This window comes from Macaca nemestrina, chromosome 9, assembly GCF_043159975.1.
Source record: "Macaca nemestrina isolate mMacNem1 chromosome 9, mMacNem.hap1, whole genome shotgun sequence".
In the NCBI taxonomy this organism is placed as follows: Eukaryota; Metazoa; Chordata; class Mammalia; order Primates; family Cercopithecidae; genus Macaca; species Macaca nemestrina.
This window is the reverse complement of record NC_092133.1, coordinates 76,291,479-76,312,194: the sequence shown is the minus strand read 5'-3', so window position 1 is coordinate 76,312,194 and position 20,716 is coordinate 76,291,479. Positions and strand designations below refer to the sequence as shown.

The window sequence follows — 20,716 nt, the reverse complement described above, 5'->3', positions numbered from 1 at the left end:
GAGACACTGTCATTTAGTACATGAACTAAAGATATAATCCTGTTTACTACTTTTTTTGGTCAAAGCAAAAATAATGCAAGAGTTATGTGAACACGATGTTTATTACATGTATAGAACTGAATATGTAGATGTTTATCATCTGGAAGCTTTGGGAAACTGGACTTTGATAATTTCCGTGTAATGAATCCATTTCTCAAAAGCATTTTTTTCTAAAACACACACACACACACACACACACACATTGTTCTCTGTAACCTCCCCAGATAGATACTTTTTAAAGATCTTGCTTGTTAAAATGCCTGCCAGCCTTTTAGAGAAGTTGACAGTTTAGGTGGTTTCTGTTAGCAGAAACACGTGGACTCAAAGCTTTTCCTCTAAAATGAATCTGTTGTGTAACACCACAGCTGGCTCAGAATACAGGTGCATGCTCCTGCTCTCCCTGAGAAGGTAGAAGGGGAAGAGACCAATCCAGATGAGATGCAGGGGAGGAGGGGACACGCAACAGCAAAGGCACTGTTGCAATCTTAGCCTAAACCATATCTCTGAGACAGAGTTTCTTATTGCCTGCTTGTATCTCTGGGTGACCACAGACCCCCTGCTCTCCAAGGTGAGTTGTGAACTCTGGAGCACTACTGAGATTGGCTGAGAGCTGAAGGAGAGTCCCAAAGGAGCTTCAATTCTGCAGAACTATACAGCCTTCTTTACCTTACCTTGACCAGGTGCTTAGAGTTTGGAAAGTCAGGGGTAAGAATTGAAATTCCTCCAGGTAAGAAGACCCCCCTCTTAGGAAATGGACTCCTCCAATTTTCTCACATGATTATTCAGGCACTTTTGCTTTTCCATATATAGGAGTCGCTCAGGAGCAAGCTGTGGCAAGCTGGAGGGTGGGACACATCCTGAGTTCCATCCGCTCCCTCCCTTCTCAGCAGTCCTCGCCTGTTCTCACGTGCTCACAGGCAGTTAGGCAGAAGTGATCCCCGTGGCTCTGCCAAAGACAAGCCTGTTGAGTTGAAAGAAGAAGAAGAAGAAGAAGAAGAAGAAGAAGAGGAAGAAGAAGAAAAAAAACTCAGGCAAAGTCACAGCCTTAAAATTGTTCCCTGGAAGAAGCGTGAGTGGAGAAGTGTGAGAAGATGAATGGACCAGTGGATGGCTTGTGTGACCACTCTCTAAGTGAAGAAGGAGCCTTCATGTTCACATCTGAGTCTGTGGGAGAGGGACACCCAGGTAAGTAGGCTGTCCTGGAATGACTGGAAAACTATCATTCCAAGCCTATACTGAGGGAGTCGCTTACAAATGGTTTTAATTGACACATAATAATTGTGCATATTTATGGGGTACAGTGTGTTGTTTTGATCCATGAATATAACATGTAATGATGAAATTAGGGTAATGGGCATGCCCATTGCCGCAGACATTGACTACTTCTTTGTGGTGAAAACATTCAAAATTCCCTCTTCTAGCCCTTCAGTCACCCTACTGCACAATGGAATGTCAGAGCTCATTCCTCCTATCTGACTGTAACTTCGTACCTGTAGGAGTCACTTTTCCTAGAACTCTTCAGAGCAATGTGTGTGAGTTACCAGAAGGGATCTCTAGAGAAACAGCATGGAGTAGTTTCATAAAACAGTCCCTCCTGATGAAGCCGTGCTGTGGCCCACCACCAGCATGCCAGCACGGTGGGGCCAAGACAGGGAGTAGCAGCTGGCTGGCTAAGAGTATGGCACATGCAAAATGTATGATCAGGTCTTAACTTTTTATATGTATTTTTTTTTTTTGAGCAAAGCTTTAATCTGTTATCAATGGCCAATTTAAGTCAACAGAGAATGTTCCTGAAACAAGACCATGGGTGACTAAGTTTTGCATGTAAAACATGTGCAACTTAGGCATGAAAGCCTGCACCCTGGTCGCTGCAGGGGTAGACCTCTAGGTGCTGGCGACTCAGTGACATTCTCTAAGAGCAGGATAGAAGACCTTCTAAACAGGAAGAAAATTTAGGCATTCATTTTGGTGCCTGAAAAGTAGGTGGACTGTGATGTGGGGAAGTGAGAGAAGCTTCCTTGATGACGGTGAGAACTAGGACCAGAACATTCAGAGCCTCAAGTGTAGGACAGTGGCTCTCAAACTTCAGGGTGCTTCAGAATCCCCCAGAGGGCTTGTTAAGACACAGAGGGCTGCGCCCCACCCTCCAGAGTTTCCGATTCAGTAGGTCTTGGGAGAGGCTCTAGAATTTGCATTTTTGACAAGTTCCCAGGAGATGCTGATGCTCTGGGGTGAGAACCACACTGAGAACCACTGCTCTTGGAGACTCCTGAGGGATAGATGTGCAGACTTCTGTATTTAAGTACCTCTTCAAAATTCATTTGAGTGTTTGCTAACTTATTACGAAGTCTGCCCTTTTCTATCTTCCTTGCTTTTGTTCTTCCTCAAAGTTATTTATCTTTCCTACCTTGTAACTTGGCTTTGGACACCTCAGTGCACTACTCCTTCCATATACTTTAGCCAGTAGTTTTTGACGGGTGGTAGTTTTGCCCCACACCCCCCAAGAGCATTTTGTACTGTCTGGAGACAGTTGTGGTTGTCACAACTATAGGAGGTGGGGTAAGGTGCTATTTGCATCTGTTGAGTAGAGGTCAGGCACACTGCTAAGCATCCTGCAGTGCACAGGACAGCCTCTCAACAAAGAATTATCTGGCCCAAAATGTTAATAGTGCAGCTGTTGAAAACCCTTGAATTGAATTGAGTTTTTTATGTGACTTAGCTCAGTTCAATGTAAATAGCCTCTTTCATTGTGCATAACTGTATAAAGTATCTAGGTGTACTGTATTTTCAATCTCAGATACATTCTGATCATCTCCATGGCTGTGAACCTCATGTATAGCTTAGGAGAAAGATTCACTCCATGCGGAGGAAGTGGGTTTTTTGGCATGCAGTGGCCAGTGGTCCCAAGGATGGCCCATTGTGTGCAGCAGCCGTGTGCTCAGAGGACTGAGAATGAACATGCCAGCCAATCAGTTGATTGTTTTGTATACTTAATGACAGCCAATCAGTTTGTCTGATTGTCCCTTGTACTTGCCATTATAATTGTCCAGGTAAATCAGTTTCCATAAAGGCTAGGTGACTTTGTGCTTGTCATTCCATTGCTGAATTCCTCTCTGCTAGACAGATGAAGTTTTTCTTTTCCGGTTTTCCAAAAAAAAACAACAACAACAAAAAAACCCAGCTATTGGCTATCTTAAGTCTACTAAGTGATATTGATAAAAATTTTGAAAGGCAAAACCAAAAACAACAATTCAGAAGCAACCTCCTTGGCTGTTGTCTTGGTGTGTGGTGCTATCTGGAAGTCCCTGCTGGACTCCAGCTTTGTTCCTCTTCGTGTTGGATTTCCCTAGGCAGAGTGGGAGCCTGTGAGCTGTGTCTTTGCACAGGCAGAGACATCCACAATCAATGATCAGTCAACAAGCTTCTAGGAACCCTGATGGGTAGGCGTAAGGTGGCTAGCATGTATTTGTTTTAGGATATTTTATCAGCGGGAGGCCTTCAGTGATAGAGGTATGCAGAGGCGATGTGCTCAGACAAACCTAAAGGTGCTACCAGGGTCTGCAGAAAGAAAGAAAGGAAGAAAGAAAGGAAGAAAGAAAGAAAGAGAGAGAGAGAGAGAGAGAGAGAGAGAGAGAGAGAGACAGAAAGAAAGAAAGAAAGAAAGAAAGAAAGAAAGAAAGAAAGAAAGAAAACACAACCTCAAACGTATGTTTAGCAGTAGTTTCTAAAGGAAAGATTAGGGAGTTAGTGAATATCTTTAATTACAGAATGTAACATCTGCTTTTGAGAGCCAAATTGCTTGATTCTGGATCTGCATTCTTAACAAAAACATATTACTCTATTAAGAGGAGACTGGGTATTTTTAACACTGAATGAGCTAGAATATATGTAAGTAGATATCACTTTTATTTCTTAATTTGTAGATATTGACAGTTTGCATAACCCCAAAGTAAGAGTGGATTTTCCTACAAGCACCATTTAGTGCTTTACATTCTAGACCCTGCAGAGTCTTTAAGGCAAATAGTGGAGGAATAAAATCAAATTCCAGCTCATATTGAACCCTTGTCAGTCCCACCTTAATTGAAGAGGTCAAACTCAGCTCTAAGGACACCTGGCTTTCAGGAGGCTGAGTGACCATGTGGGAGGATCTGAGAGCTGCTTATGGAAGTATTCTGCAAACAGCAATGATGTATAGGGGATATCTTGTAGAATTCTTATGGGTGGAGTCATGTACTTGGGTGTGGTGTTTTATATACGGTGCATTGCATCTTGTGGAACCTGCCATGCAATGCAACTGTTTGAGCCGTCTGACTTTACCTCTTGGCAAAGAGGTAAAATTGACTTCTTAACTATTTTTAAGTTCATTTCCAGGACTTTTCTAGATGTTAGAAGTAAAGGGAACATGATGAGGAATGAGAGACTTTTTATTTAGAAGAACGTGTATGTGTTTGTATATGTGTGAGTTGCTTGAGACTCCTAGAAGAGCTGATTTTGACTGGGTGCAGTGGCTAACACCTGTAATCCCAGCACTTTCAGAGGCTGAGGCAGGGGGATCACTTGAGGCCAGGAGTTCAAGACCAGCCTGGCCAACGTGGTGAAATGCCATCTCTACTGAAAATGCAAAACAAATTAGCCGGGCATGGTAGTGCATGCCTGTAATCCTAGCTACTTGGGAGGCTGAGGTGGGAGGATTGCTTGGAACCCGGGAGGTGGAGAGTGCAGTGAACCGAGATCGCACCACTGCACTCCAGCCTGGGTGATAGACCGAGACTCCATTTCAAAAAAAAACAAATGTTGTTTCTTTTTTAGGGCATTCTGTAACTTTATATAATACATGTCATCCAAAATTAGGCAGGAATGGAAAGAAATAAAAATTTCAAAGTGTTTCTAATTTCTTATACTTTAAAAAAGTGTTTTCCCTCTGGTAGATAAGTTGATATGTAAACTGAAAAGATATCTAATTATTTTAGCATTTCAATTTGTTATCCCTAATATTTTTGTGATTCTGACCCATATTTGCTCTTGCCCAGATAAGATCTGTGACCAGATCAGTGACGCAGTGCTGGATGCCCACCTCAAGCAAGACCCCAATGCCAAGGTGGCCTGTGGTAAGAAACACCCGATCCCTTCCTGCTGGAGAGCTAAGTGGCTAGACTGAGAAGTTAATCATGGGCATAAGACAAACGAGCCATACTCCTCAGTTCCAAAACCCATGTCCTCTGCTCTGCAGTAGATTTCTCAATTATGAGACCTCGCCTGTGTAATAACAGGGAGGAAAAACATTTCTAACCATGAAACAGATAGATAATTATTTTTAGCAAGAATCTGATGTTAGATGTCATAGCAACCATAAATAGCAGAGGGTTGGACCAGCACATGGCCTTTCTGATGCTTGATCTCATTGGGAACAAGGAGGTCTTTCAAAGTTCTTAGGTGAATCTTCCAGATGCGATGAAACAGCTGGAAACACAGGTAGCTGCCTAGATGGTTGTAAGCTGCGCCCTCATTCTAGGAGCCTCTGTTGGCTGCACAGATACCTGGCTTCTCTTGTTTTCTTTCCTAGTTTGTGGTATGATTTAGGTTTTAAAATAATTAGTGTCCCCCATTTAATAGCAACTGGAAGGCAGCATCTTCATCAATTGTTTTTCAATAAATCAATGGCTTTTCTAAGAGACATTAATGTTAAACTAAAGTACTGAAGCCCTGGCTCCCATCTGCATAATTTATTGTGTCTGAAGACTCATGTAGGCTGAAGATCTTCATCTTTATTTGTGGGATAAGTTGTTTGGTGAGAAAACTTGCCTGGCACAGTGGCAGAGTCAGGGACTCTGGAGCCTGGAGGGCCCCCAGGGTGATCAGGTCCAGGCTATTCATTTTAGAGACAGGAGCACGGCGCCCCAAGGCCATGGGGTAGAGTTCCGCAGTGTGAAGACCAGAGTCCTGCTCTCCTTACTGTCATTGTCATGTCCTGTCCACAGCACAGACCCATCCTTCTCTCTCTGGTTGCATCCTCACCCCTGTATTGAATACTACAGGGATTCATCCCCCTCTGAGGGTAGATTCTACCCTTATATTTTTGTAAATATCTGGAGAGAAGGTTGGCCTGCTTTGATTTTTTTGGTCTGGATCCCACTCCCTAAAGCCTGCAGTGGAGGTTTAGCAATGTCGGGGATGGGGGGTCACATGTGTGGACTATGTTCTTTATGACAGCTACATACAACTATCATCTCCCTTTAATCCACACAGCAATCTTATAAATAGCTTTATTAAATAGATGAGGGAACAGAGACCTAGAGGGGTTAAATAAATTGTCCAGGATCACCACTTACAACTGACTCTTTCCAAGACAGCATTGAAAGATGCTCAGTGCTTGGTGCTAGGATTTTTTCTTTTTATTGACATTTCTATTTTCCTTCTGGAATCCATTCCTCATAAGGCCCCTTGTGTGTCTTCTTTGTCCACGCTGTGAGAGGTCTGGGAATATGAGCTTCCCTTTGCTGGCACTTGGCTGCTAACTCTCCCCACTCCCTTTCAGAGACGGTGTGCAAGACCGGCATGGTGCTGCTGTGTGGTGAGATCACTTCAATGGCCATGGTGGATTACCAGCGAGTGGTGAGGGACACCATCAAGCACATCGGCTATGATGACTCGGCCAAGGGTGAGGGCAGGCCTCCGGGTCTGAAATCCCTGTTACTCTCTGCTAATAGAGACCCCGATGCTGAGTCAAACCCGCGCCTTTCAGCCTGATGGGAGTATCAACACTACCAGGAGGAAAACACTCTTACACTCGTCTGTCAGGTTTCAGAGGTCAAAGGCTCTGGCATAAGGATGGCCAACAGGTGACTATGCCCAGCAGGCCCAGCACATGCCCATCTGTTGTTGACTGGGCTTGTTTTGGTCCTGCCTTCTGTTGTTGACTGGGCTTGTTTTGGTCCTGCCTTCTTGGCACTGGCAAAGGCTTTGGAGAGAAAGACGCACTGAATAAAGGGGGCTGCCCTTCTTTGGAGACATGCTCCCTGCCAGGTACTGGCGATAGTCTCTTGTGTTTTCCTAATCATTTATGTACTTATGCAGACGAGGAAATGGAGGGCTAGAGGAGTAAACAGTCTGTGTGAGATCACAGGGTAAGCAGCCACTAGGCTCGGGACTCCTGTCTTCCACTAAACATACTTCTAATCATAGACATGGAGCAAGATGACTCAGTCCAGAACTGGTGCTGACAGCAGACGAGGCTGGTCCAGGTTAGCACCTGTGCCACATAGTGTAGGGCCACCACCCAGGGAAGGGGCACAGGCCCTAGCAGAGCCTTGAAGCAGATTCCAACATCTGAGGCTGGGCAGGCCAGGCAGCGGTACAGCCTGGGGGGCAGCAGAGGACCCAGAGAGCAAGCACCAGGTGCGGAGGGCCTCTGTGCGATCACATTCTGCAGGAGTTTCAGGGACCCTTTGTCCACACTGGCTTCCTGGGCAGGGCTCTGGTCCCCATTGTTAGAGTCTCCACATTGGTCTCTGGCATTAGATGTTCAGGCAATTCCAATTTTTAAAGAAAAATCCATTTTGGCTCTCTGTTGGCTCTCTCCCTAATTCTCTGAAATCACTGTGAGAGATGTGGTGACCTCACACCATGGTGAAAAGACCCACTTCCAGGTCAACCTGCCTAGATAAACACCTGTAATCAAGAGGCACAGAGAGAAGCATGACTTTAAATGTGTTCATTTCTGCCTGTGACACATAATGGTTGCTTAGGGTGATGTGTGGCATCCTGTGGGTCAGGGTATGTAGAGATGCCAGACCCCCCCCCTTTGTAAGTGACAGAGCCCACTCATGGTGTGATGGTGCAGACTCACAGAGGTTCAGTCCAGCCACGGCCTGGCGCAGCCCAAAGCGCTCATGAGCAATTACTGTTGGTTGAATAGATGACAGTGATTTTGAGACTCAGTGGGAAGAGAAGCAGTAAGAGCCGGTTAGTTCTCCTGGTCGGGACATGAGGGTATTCACCGAGGAAACACATTGTCCCAGAGCTGCAGCTTCCTGAGGCGTTACCACACGGAGCCTGTTCTACCAAGAAAAGCCAGTTTGTTTATGTACATGTAGACCTTATTCAAGTGCAAAACTTATTCTGCATTAGGTAGGAGGGAAATTTTCCAGGAGGCAATGTTCCCTAGGAAGGAGAAATGAGCGAGAGCCCAGCCATGGCTGAGTTGGGCTCAGCGGGCTGAGGTTCCCTGTGCCCAAGTTTGTCCATTTACCTGTGCTCGATGGACAGGAACAGCCTTAGGTCATGTGCAGTAACAGCTTTAGCAGGGTCTCAGGCCAATGGCTCCTCATTGCTCCTGGCTGTGGTGTTGCTGGCCTCATTGTCCTTTCCAAGCCCTGTACCTCTCCTCTTGGTCCCCTAAGTTCTGTTTTTCCAAATTCCTTGGAGCCCTTGCTTGATTTTTGAGCCCTGGGGAGATTCGTTATTTAGACAGACAGTGATTAGGTAAACTGTGAAATGTTCAGTGCAGAACAGGACAGGCTTTGGCAGTTCTTTAAAGACTGTTCATTGATTTGTGCATTCAAAAACATTCATTAGGAAACAGGAAGGTGTAAAGGGCAAAGGTGACCTGATACTCCTAGGGTATATGATGCAACATGAGGTGCCCAGGGGTAAGTTCCTGGCATCATGTGTGATGAACTGCAGGCAGGTCCGGGGACATGCACTGAGGGTGGACATAGGGTTTGGGCATGTGGGGTGGGAGCTGGAGGAAGAACGTTCTAGGCAGGGACCTAGTGGAGATGGAAAAGTATATCATGCTGACGGCTAAACCTGAGTTCATGTTGGCTCAAGGAGTCCTGGGAGCAAGGGCTGTGTCAGACTGAAAAGCTTCAGTTTTATTCCTTGGCAGTAGATCCCCACCTGAAGCTTGTACAGAAACAACAGCTTGGATCTGTGTGTTTTCTCTGTAAGTCCTTTCAGGCTGTGTGGGTAGGAGGATAGATGGGAAAGAACATGGCTGTGAGAGTTTGGAAAGTGAGTGTGTCACTATGCTTGACGTGGTGGGGGCATCCATGTATTCAGCCCCTTATTCTCACAGTCCCTGTGGCTGAGCCCAGCACAACTGTGAGGAGGTGTGCACAGTCTCGGTGCATAGCAGTTTCCTCATGGGGCTCCCAGGGCTGAGCTACTGCTAGTCCAGACTTTCCCAAATCAGTGCCCAGCGTGCCAGGGGTAGCAGGCCTATACCCCGTGCCTCAGCTTTGCAGACGGGAAAGGGCAGGTGGCTTTTCCATTTGCCCCAGACTCTGTGTACCTCTCAGGGTCAGAGGACCCTGGCTCAGGGAGTCTGTATAGTTCATGTACCCTGTATTTGTTCAGCATGTTTAATAGTTGTGTCAGGCACACAGCTGGGCTTCTGAGTGACAGTGTCAAAAGGGCTCTTGATTTTCTCCTAGTGCAGTGATAGCAAACTGGGTTCTGAGAGGCACCTGGGGTAGAGCCTAAGGGGCAGGGTATGAGTCAGCCACCATCCTCAGCCAGAAGAGCCTTGGCATCACCTTGTTTTAATCTGCAGGTCTCTGTAGGGTGTGTGTGTGTGTGTGTGTGTGTGTGTGTTAACCAAGTTCTAATTGAGCACAATAAAATACACCACAGAGAATTTTCATTGGCCAAAGAGTTCTACATGAAGGTGCAGGGCCTCTCCCATCCTGGGCCTCAGCTGTGGGCCTAGACAGACCCTGGTTAGTTAGGGACACCCCACCCTGACATCAAATGGCATGTCGGGAATGGAGCCATCCATCGGGAAGCTCATGGCCCCCTCCATCTGACCTGTGCCCCACTTGGGCTCACTTTGCTTCCACCTAGGCTTTGACTTCAAGACTTGCAACGTGCTGGTGGCTTTGGAGCAGCAATCCCCGGATATTGCCCAGTGCGTCCATCTGGACAGAAACGAGGAGGATGTCGGGGCAGGAGATCAGGTAGCTCGGCACTGCATGTGGGAGCTGTGTGTTGAGCTGGCTGGGAAAGTTCATGAGCAGTGAGTTAACCATACTGAGGAGTGGGTAACACAGGAATCACTCTCATCCTAGCACAAGAGCCAGGAATGAGTTGGGTACCTCAGCTTCACGGCCATGCTGTGGATGGCTGTGGTTGCTAACACTGGGTTTGGGCTTGTCTCCTCCTCCTAGAGTGTTGGGGGTCAGGGATGACATCCTTCCCCTGCACGTGCCAGTGGAAAGCTCCATGGAGGAGGCACCCAATCAACGTGGACACACCAGGCAGATTTCGGGCTTGGAGAGAGCCGCTGTCCTCTTGGTCTAGGGTGGGCGCCGCTCAGCCTGCTCTCTCACCACAGGGTTTGATGTTCGGCTACGCCACCGACGAGACAGAGGAGTGCATGCCCCTCACCATCATCCTTGCCCACAAGCTCAACGCCCGGATGGCGGACCTCAGGCGCTCCGGCCTCCTCCCCTGGCTGCGGCCTGACTCTAAGACTCAGGTGAGCAGCTGAATGACCCCGGGAGAGCCGTAGACAGAAGCTTTAACACCCCCAAATCCTCTTGATTCTGTCATTTTTAAGATCAAAATATTCAGTCTAGGCATCAAAGAATGGTCAGTTTTGAAAAGAACTATTTATGTGAAAAATCTTCAGCTAGAGATGCTTCTCACATTCTATTATAAAAAGTTTCAAAAATACAGAAAAATGGAAAGGATAGTTTTGGGTTTTTTTGTTTGTTTGTTTGCTCATTAGCAAACATTGACTAATGAGTCCCCAAATCCTGCCACAAACATACTTCTTAACTGGCTTCCATATTTCCAGGCCTCTTTGTCCTGAACAGGCTGTCTGTGCTGTGTCTGTGCTGTGTCTGTGCCGTCTGTCTCATCATAGCCCTTTTTCTTATCTTTGTTTCTCATGAAAAGGCTTTACCTCTGTTGTTTCCAGCTCCAACCCCATGGGCCCTGACCTCTCATCTCTCTGCAGTGTTGAAATCAACCGGAGGCCTATATTTGAAGGCTGGGGTGATGCAAGTGTTAGCAGAGACACAGGCCTCCTAGCACCTCACTCCTGTATCCCCTCCCTGCTTAACCCCAATGACCCCTCTTGTGATTCCCAAGCTCCCAGCACTTCGTCCTGCACAACCTCTCTCCCTGTGTCCATGCTCATGGACACCATTCTCACATACTCAGCTCCCACATCTCCCGCCTGTGGGTTTCTCTGGTCACCCTCCAAGCAGATGGGCCCTGAGAGCCTGCTGTGTGCAGCACCCTGCCACCTCCTGCCTGCCCTTCCCCAATCCTGTTCAGTGCCATCTCTCTCCACCTACCCATGTCCCCAGTTTGCCCCAGTTTGCCCCATCAAGCACTCCTCTCACTCCAGTCCAGCCTTCCCCAGGGCTTCTATCATCCCAGCCAGGCCAGGATCAGTGCCCTACCCTCCCAAAGGTTCTCCCTGCTTAGAAATTCCAGTTAATTCCCTTTAGGCTTCATTTTTAACTTCCTAACATCTGTTCAGTGTTTTCTACAACTTTTGGCTTCCTACAAGGGGGCAGGGGAAATCCACTTGTTATTCTGGCATTCAGAACCTTTTATGGTCTTCCAACTTTACCTGCCTCTGCCTGCCCCACCCCGTCTTTGCTTTATTGACATCATTTCACTCATGGTCCCCTTGTTTCTTAGGGCTTTGCTTTACCTGAACTCCCTCTCTGGTCCTCACCTGTCCTTGAGTGGCCAGCAAAGTTCTACCTCCTCTGTGATGCCATCCCTGGCCACTAGCAGACAGCGCCTTCTCTTGTCCTGCACTTGGAATCTGGCAGCCATGGTGCTGTAGCTCAGCGTGCTGTGTGTGGCTCCATGTACAACTCCAGCTGTACAGAGATGGAGTTCCTTCTTGCGCAAGTGTCAGGCCATGCACAGGGTAGAGGTTGCATACTGGCTGTACTCGGGCAGGGAAGCGTGCTTATGCCTAAAGGAAACCTTTCCTTGGGACTTCCTGTGTTATCCACATGACCCCCCCAAGGGGGGATGGGAACCATCAGCATTCATTGGGTGTTCTTGGAGGTCGTGGGTTAGGAGAGCTAAAGCGTATAGATTGTGATGGCACCTAAAGAAAGGGGCCCATGATGTCGGCCTGCCTGTCCTGTCCTGGACTAGAATGGTGCTGCAACATAGAAGCAGGGTGAAGATTCACAGAAGGGGAAATCTTAGAACAGGGAGGGGAGGCAGCCAATGGCGCTGACTGTTTTTCTCTTCGTTGTGCAAGAGAGAGGAACAGAGGGACCACCTACTGGACCTGCTGAAGCAGGTTCATTGTGCTTAGATATGAAATAGAGGGTTTCTAGGTTTACGGGTCAGCAAGGAAGGGAGGGTAGGATGGGCTCTTTTAGGGCTTCCCTTCCTTTGAAGAATTGTCTTAAAAATACCAATACGGATACCAGAGTCAGCCTCACTCCGCTGCCACAGGCAGGACCACAGACCAGCTCCAGTTGCAGGGGGTGCAGGCTTGTTGTGGGGCTCCAGGAGGCCCCTCGCCTGCTGGCCTCCAAACAGCCTGGCTTGCTCGACTCACTCCCTCCATGAGAGAGGCCCTGGGCCAGGCACGGCTTGTCTAGGTCCCCTGCTCTGCACCCTGTTTGTGAAGCAGTGTCTTTATCCAGCCGGAGTGCTGGCTGTGAGCAGGATGGGTCCTTCCACCTGAACAAATCCCTGCTGCTGATAGTGAGGCCTGGGTGGCAGTGCAGATGGCTATTTTTGTACCTGATCAGAGCTGTGTTTTCCATGGTGTGTTTTTCCCCACATCTTGCTGACGTGATGAGATAAGCGCTGTGCTCAGGGCCCTTTGCTCTGCCACCCTGTTCTGCAGTTCTGCAAGGCCACTGCGTGGAGTCTACCGGGTGGGGGTGGAGTCACCCAGGGGAACAGTGGAGACGGCCTGAGCACCCTCCCCGGCTGTGCGCCTTTTCCTGAGGCTCCACGCAGCAGACCCAGTCCTAGAGTCTGTCACAGACAGTGCCTGTCTTCCCGGGAGTGTCCTACCCCAGATTCCAGCCCCTCTCCCAGGACCCTATGTGTGCACAGCCTGGCATTTGAGGGCTGCTCTCAGCTCACGAGATCTGTGTGCGTCGGGCCATCTCATGCAGATCTCACGTGGCCAGGGCTCTTTCTTCTGCTTCTTCTGGACCTTCCCTGTTGCTCCTTAGACCAGGCAGAACACAGAGTAGGAGTTTGTTACAGATCCAGGGTTTGATGGATACCTGAGTAGCCTTGGGGAGGTAGAGAGCTTGCTGCAGGCACAGTCCCAGGGAGCCACTGTTTGCTGCCCCATGGTTCTGTCCAGGCCCTGGGATGGGAGCAGTCCCATGCCCACTGGCCAGTGTTCCTCCCAGGGTCCTCTGGCAGAGCTGCACCCCTGCAGACACCACATGTTCCTAAGATCCTCTGAGCCCTGCTCTTGTGGGTCCATGCTGCTTTCAGCAGTATTGGGCCTGTGGCCAGCACAGGGTCTTCAGCAGCAACCAACCTTCTTCTTGGAAGAGCCCTGTCTACCAGCCTATGCAGCTCCAGGTCAGGTCCCAACTCTTCCAGCTGTGTGATCTTGACCAACACATTTACATTTTGGATCCCTGGCTTTCTTATCTGCATCATTGGCAGGAGGAGAGATACCTCCTGGGCTATAGAGGGTCAAGAAAGGGCTTTGGCCATGGGGACATTTGCTGGCACCTGGAAACGTCTGAGACAGAAGAGGGGTCATAAGTTGAGAGGAAACTCAAGTCTCCAAGCAGTGCTAATTGTGGTCCCATGTGGGAATAACTGGGCCTTACACCCAGTCCCCCCACAGCACCAGGCAATTTTTTGAATGTAAGAATGTGTCAGATTAACTCCCCCAACACCCTTTGAAGACAGGAGGCCCCACTTGGCTTCTGGGAGCCCTGCCCACCTCCTCCTGGGTGTCTGTGCCTGGCCACCATGTGCCATTCGCTCAGTCTCAGCCTCACAGTGTCTCCCCCACCCTTCTGATGGACAGGTGACAGTTCAGTACATGCAGGACAATGGCGCAGTCATCCCCGTGCGCATCCACACCATCGTCATCTCCGTGCAGCATAACGAAGACATCACGCTGGAGGAGATGCGCAGGGCCCTGAAGGAGCAGGTCATCAGGGCCGTCGTGCCGGCCAAGTACCTGGACAAAGACACCATCTACCACCTGCAGCCCAGTGGGCGGTTTGTCATTGGAGGTCCCCAGGTGCATCCTTGTCTCTGAACGAAGCCCTGGTTTGTCTTTGTTACTGGGGTTGCTTATGTCTCAGAGCAGGAAAACCGCAAGTTAGCTTGGAGTGGGTCAGCTGGCTCTGACCATGGACTAAATGTAAAGTTGGTGAATTTTAGGCTCTGTACATTTAGTGCGGTCTCTGGGGAGGTCTGCTATGTGTCTGACAGTGTGTGGGAAATTGGGGGCATATCCCTAGGATTCCTCCACTTAGCACTGCCGGGCCCTCCCACTCCTGCCATCTCAAGTGACCACGACCTTACCCATGGCCGCTGCACCTTGCCCTGCTCTGGTGCACATTCCCCGCTGCAGCATTTGCACATGGCCAGCTGTTCCCAGGTGGCTGTTTCCAGATCTTCACCACAGGCTGCCTCTGGCTGTTGTGGGCGCCCGGGTGTGGCAGGGTGTTTTAGACAGGGCGCCACTGGCCCCTTTCCTGTACTGCAAGTGTGAGGAGTGGAGGTTGCAGACCACCGCTGCCAGGCTGCTGCCCACTGCCTGGGCCCTCAGCTTGCGTGCTTTGCCACAGAGCTGAGCCCCATCCTGGGTTCCAGGAGCAAGTGGAATGTAGAAATACAGGGTAGAAGGAGGTAACACTTAATTGTTTTTTCTTGCAGGACTTCTCAAAGCCTAGACATACTAGTGTGAACTGTGGATCTCTAAAAGCGGGGGTAGAGTAGGCAGACTTCCCCAAATCATATAACATAGAACTCCCACCCTTTTAAAGGCATGACTATTGACTGATGTTGCCCAGAGCACACTTGGGAAGTGGACAACATGGCATTTGCTAGGTGGCACCAGCCAGGGTTGTATTTTTGACAGTGCAATTCCTGCCTGCAGTTGGATCTCTGCATTGTGATGGACTCAGTAACAAAGGCATTAGGGAGTGGCTGTGACCCCAGAGAACCCCTGGCCCACCTTCTGCCCTTTCTAATGAAGCTTTGGCAGGTTACCTGATTTCAGTATGTGGGCAGTGACTGAGCTGGGAGTGGGGTCCAGAGTTTTGGGCAAAGGAGTCTTACGAAAATGTCTGTGGGCAGCCCCAGGACATCGTTCCTGAGTTGCGGTTCAGCTGCCATCAGAGTTCTTCAGCCCCCTCTAGCATCTAGGGGCTGGCTCTGCTTCTTATCTTGATTTCTCTCCCTCCGCAGGGGGATGCGGGTGTCACTGGCCGTAAGATTATTGTGGACACCTATGGTGGCTGGGGGGCTCATGGTGGTGGGGCCTTCTCTGGGAAGGACTACACCAAGGTGGACCGCTCAGCTGCATACGCTGCCCGCTGGGTGGCCAAGTCTCTGGTGAAGGCAGGGCTCTGCCGGAGAGTGCTCGTCCAGGTAAGCCCCTCCACCCACCACCATCCTGTTGCAGTGGAAGACCCCTGCCCAGCTCTGCCCTGAGTAAGGGGATGTTGGCCCGGTGGGAAAGCCGCACGCTTTGCCCAAGGTTGTGATTGTGTGATTGTGTTGGGCACTGTGGCCAGGGCTCTGAAAACCTGGGGGAGGGAAAACTAAAATCTTCAGGGAGAGGGGCACGTAGAATAACTGTCCTCGGTGAAGGTAGCAGGCAAATTGCAGGGGAGCATGCTGGGCAAGAGACGTGTGGTCCCCGCTGGTCCCCTCAGAAGAAGGGCAAAGCTGCTGAGAGGGGCAGGGCCCACACAGAGGCTTCAGTCCCTGACGCTGCGCCTTGCTGGAAGGTTTCCTATGCCATTGGTGTGGCCGAGCCGCTGTCCATTTCCATCTTCACCTACGGAACCTCTCAGAAGACAGAGCAAGAGCTGCTGGATGTGGTGCGTAAGAACTTCGACCTCCGGCCGGGTGTCATTGTCAGGTAAAGTGCCATGCTCCGCTATTACACAGGACCTTGCTCCCTCCTTGCCCAGTTGCTCACCTCACCTGAAAGGGAGGCAGAAAGGAGGATGTTTCTGCCTCTCAGAAGTGGGAGGGTCTGTGAGCTCCTGGTACAGCACACTGCATCCTCAGGGCAGAAAGCCTGGCTGTCAGGTTGAAGGAGGCCGCCCCAGGTTCCTGCTGACCCAGTCAACACCAACTCCGGTGGGGCCATCTCTGAGCAGCTGGGAGGCAGGCGGGGATCTTAGGAAAATAATTATTAATATAAGGCCAAATGGCTCAAATGGCTGGGAATCGAGTCAGCAAGTCTATTCCCTGTTTCCAGAGCTTGGTGGTGTCAACACTGGCCTGGGCCAGGTAAGTGGAGTGGGAGGAGAAAGGCATCCGAAGGCTGGAGTTAGGTCCTGGTCCGTGAACCTCTGAGCATCCGTGGGGCTATAAAACGAGACCGTGGTATGGCACAGATAGGATGTGTGTGTGCAACCGCTGGGGGGAGGTGTAGTGCCATGTGAGGAGGGCTGTGCTACAGTTCATTGCTCCCTCCTGTCCTTGAAATGGAGAAAGAAACCCTGCTCCTGTTCCATCTTCCAATGCCCTTCCCTTCTGCTGGACATGCAGGGATTTGGACTTGAAGAAGCCCATCTACCAGAAGACAGCATGCTACGGCCATTTCGGAAGAAGCGAGTTCCCATGGGAGGTTCCCAAGAAGCTTGTGTTTTAGAGCCAGGGGAGCTGGGCCTGGTCTCACCCTGGAGGCGCCTGGTGGCCGTGCTCCTCTTCCCCAGAGCCCTGGCTGCTGATCGCCTTCCCCACCCACCAACCCTCGGGGCAAAGCCAGGTTCCTCTCATTTAGCCTGTTCTGTCATCATCATGGCCGGCTGGAGGCAGGGCCTTCCTGGTGCTGGAGGCTGGCTCTTGATGTGAGGATGGGCATGGTGTTCTGCCGCTCCGTCAGACTGGGGCAATGTTAATTTAGTGGAAAAGGCACCCCGTCAAGAGTGAATTCCCTCACTCGCCTCCCCCAACAGCTGGACCCTGACCAGCTCCCCCTCTCTCCCCTTGTCTGTGCCAGGTGAGGTCAGCACATCTCACAGACCTCAGGGCTCCTTGTGGACCTGGGCTCCTGGGCCTCCCTTTCACAGGCAGCCAGCGCCCTGAGCCAGGGTCTCCAGAAAGCCCCTTCCAGGCCAGGCATGTGGCAGGGGTTAGAGCAGGACTAATGTCTCCTAAGCACCTGTAGTGTGCGAGGGACCCAGCTAATGACTGGGTCATTTTTTCTTCACTGCAACATGATGAGGTAGTACCTTTTATTATCCCATTTATAGATGGGGGAAAGCAAAACACAGAGAGGCTGGATAACTTCCACAGGGTCCCATAGCCACGTGTTTAGGCCTAGATGTGTAACTAGGAGCTTTGACTCAGGAGCCTGTAACACACCCCCTCCCCCATTGTTGTCACATGCCAGTAACAGGCTTGAACAATGACAAAGCAGATTCAGAAATGAGGCCATGGACTCTGTCCTGAAGGCCCAAGGTTACTGGAAATGAGGGGATTAACCCACCAGCTCTTGTTCAGCCCTGGGCAATTGTCTGAAAAATGAAGACGGAACCATAGGGCTATTTTGTTTGCTTCATGTGTCCCAGAAGATGGCTGAGGGTAAGCTGGATACCTGGACCATCAGCATGGGCTGGAGTTTGGGATTAACCAGCAGCTCTAGAATCCCAGCCCCCTGACCTCTCAGAGACATGCAGAGATTGGGTTTTTGGACTTCTGGGGTAAGTGGTCTGAGTCCAGTCCAGTCCTATCTGGGCTTCCTGTAGCAGAAGCAGCAACTTGTCCTAGCACAGATGGCCAGCCCTTTATACAGAGGCCCTCAGGTCTTTCTTTTTCCCTGGTCCCTTGTATCCTCTGCAGGCTGAGTGCATTTGGAGGGAGGGAGGGGCCCTTCGGATGCCCCATCCAGGGAGGCTGGTCCTAAGGCCTCACGTTAAATAGGCGGGGCTTGCCTTCTGGTGTTGGACAAGCTTCTGAGATGTCACGAGGAGATTCTGCCTTTGCCAGGTGACTCTCTGGGGAGCAGGTCTGCTCCCAAGGGGCCTGAGCAGTCCTTGGCCCGCTAGGGTCTTGGAACTCACCTGCCTTTCCATCCATGGCCAGCAGTACCTGCCCCACCTGCCCCACTTGTCCTTAGCCTGGACCTCTGATAGCAGCATCTCTACCTTCTCCCCAGCTCCCAGGACCACAGGCTCAGGCAGGGGCTTCCATGGGCCCCAGGGGAACAGTGGGGACTCAGCCTCTCTCTAGGGTGCATGGTGCTGGTTCAGGCTGGGAGAGGCAGCCCAGGAAGTCTCATCTGGGGAGCAGGCAGCCTGCATCTGGGCCTTGGCTTGGAGCACAAAGACCCTGGCTTTCATTTTCTCTCAGATGAACGGAAATTAAGGCAACAAAAGAAGCCCGGCTCCTGGTCACCTAGGAAGCCTCAAATTCCTTCCTGTTGAGGGAGGGAGAGGTTTGCAGGTGACCGAGTTCCTCTAACTTGGATCATACTCGACATGAAAATTCAGAATTTTATACTTTCCCTGCCCTCTAGAGAAATAAGATATTTTTTGTCAATTTGTTTGTTTGAAACTAAAGCCTTTATTTGTTAATAGTTCCTGCTAAAACAGTGAATAAAAACTCAAGGAGCAACTACCCTATGTTTAGTTTTTCTCTGCAAAACCCCAGAGACATGACACCTGCTCTGTGTAGCATTCCCTGGTTGCCCATCCCCACCAACAGAGGGAGTTAGTATCCTCCCCTCGGGGTCACCCCATCCTGTCCACATGGAGCAGATGTCTCATGGACTAGGTTTTTCTTGTTACTAGCAGCTGTGTTAAGCCACACCACTGCTGTGTTCATTCCTCACCACATCTCACCAGGGTTGATATTCTTAGGAAGCCCATTTTTACATGCAGGGCCCTGAGGCCCAAAAAGGGTTAAGACCAAGGGCAGTGGCCACCTCTGGCTCCCCCTGAATTCTGTGTGCTCTCCTTACGCATTGCTGCCCTTAGGCTGCCTATGCCTTATCCTGTGCCCTTCCTGCATGGTGTCTCTGTGAGGCTGGCTTGAAGGCATGCTCAGGCCATGTCTGGAGTGTGGATAAGTGACTGAACTTGAACAAAGTGAGGGAGTGGAGGGGCTTCTGCAGAGAGAAGAGCCAAACTTTTAAGTGGGTGCACATCTCCCTTCACTCATGTTCAGTTGTGAAGAGAACAAGCAAATGGTTCTTTTTCATTAGAAGATCATCCCTGCCATGGCCCCTGGTGATATGGTTCTTGGGGTTTGATCAGAGCAGGAGGAAGATGGGTCCTGCATGGTTTCCGGCAAGCAGGCTGTGTGGACAGGACTCAGCTCTGAGGAATGTCCTGGTGCAGCCTGAGGCAAAGCCTGTGTGGCTCCCCTGTCTCACGTGCGGACAAGGCTGATCTGGGGTGCCAGGAAGACCCAGAACATGGCAGGGAGGGGAGAGGAAGATGAGGCCAAAGGGCCTCATAGTCCTGTTTGAGACAGAACCTATACCCCGAGAAGACACTAGGTGGGCAATACAATGAAACATGACACATTACAGAGAAAAGCATGTTTCTCAAGTGCATACAGACACACTTACGAAACACACTGGAATACTTGCCTGGGGTAGGGGGAGGACTCTAGGTATAACATGCAAAATAATTAGTGAAAGCAAGAAAGAACCAACTTTTGAGCCACAAAGCCAAGTGTCACAGTGTTAGGGAAATGTGGAAGGAGCAAAGGAGGTTGGCAGGGAGCGGCCAGTGGAGTTTGAGGAAACTCAGGAGGGCAAGGTCCCTGGAAGTCAGGTGAAGACTGTTTCTAAAGCAGGGGAGCCACCAACTATGCAAAATGGTTTTGATGGGTTGCATGATGGGAGACCCAGGACTGTCCAGTGAATTCAGCCTCATGGAGGTTGATGATGTGGGAAATATGTAAATATGACTCCGTCTCTCACCCCAATCATCCTCCCCGGGCCATCTTGTGACATTCAGAGTGCGTGCTGGGCTGCACTGACCTACATGTCTACGCAGTGCCCGCCCCTGCCCTCATCCTGGACTCTGCTCCCCCGCCACACACATTCCGGACTCCCTGGCTCTTTAGCTTCCCCTGACAGGCCAAGCTCGTTCCTGCTCAGGGTCTTTGCACCTGTCATTCGTCATGGGTATGGGTGTCGTTCTGTCATGGGTGTCGTTCTGCCATGGGTGTGGGGTGTGCTGCAGGCTTCAGATGAAATTTCTGTGTTTCCAAAAAGCCCCTTCCTTGATAGCCTCTCTTTCTACTCCATTCCATTTTTAGTTTCTTGTTCAGTGTTTAACATGATGTTCCTTGGAGCCTTTCACTTGAATCCTTCCACACCCATTCACTCTCCCTTCCACACCCATTCACTCTCCCTCCCACACCCATTCACTCTCCCTTCCACACCCATTCACTCTCCCTTCCACACCCATTCACTCTCCCTTCCACACCCATTCACTCTCCCACACCCATTCACTCTCCCTTGCTTCTCCACATGGGGGTCCTCCGAATCCCTGCAGTC

At 50.1% G+C, this 20,716-nt stretch overlaps 1 protein-coding gene across 3 annotated transcripts; it reads left to right on the top strand.

The window, feature by feature from the left end:
• Nucleotides 1-343: 343 nt before the first annotated feature.
• LOC105465942 (methionine adenosyltransferase 1A) lies at nt 344-18,822 on the top strand. Of its 3 annotated transcripts, none has more exons than XM_011714596.3 (10): nt 344-607; nt 850-1,224; nt 5,070-5,147; nt 6,575-6,697; nt 9,883-9,995; nt 10,373-10,516; nt 14,039-14,257; nt 15,433-15,615; nt 15,978-16,111; nt 16,750-18,822. In XM_011714596.3, the coding sequence occupies exons 2-10, from the start codon at nt 1,131-1,133 to the stop codon at nt 16,850-16,852; spliced, it is 1,191 nt and encodes a 396-aa protein (XP_011712898.1). In that variant the 5' UTR covers nt 344-607; nt 850-1,130; the 3' UTR covers nt 16,853-18,822. The 3 variants fall into 3 exon arrangements, with proteins under 3 accessions (XP_011712898.1, XP_011712897.1, XP_011712896.1); XM_011714595.3 differs by having other exon boundaries at nt 344-744; XM_011714594.3 differs by having other exon boundaries at nt 344-766.
• Nucleotides 18,823-20,716: the final 1,894 nt, after the last annotated feature.

What these genes read in the sequence shown, in the direction of transcription:
- LOC105465942 (XM_011714596.3), top strand. Translation starts at nt 1,131, where the DNA reads ATGAATGGACCAGTGGATGGCTTGTGTGACCACTCTCTAAGTGAAGAA. An exon ending in TTGTCATTGGAGGTCCCCAG is followed by an intron (nt 14,258 to 15,432) that starts GTGCATCCTTGT and finishes CTCCCTCCGCAG; the next exon opens with GGGGATGCGGGTGTCACTGG. An exon ending in GCCGGAGAGTGCTCGTCCAG is followed by an intron (nt 15,616 to 15,977) that starts GTAAGCCCCTCC and finishes CCTTGCTGGAAG; the next exon opens with GTTTCCTATGCCATTGGTGT.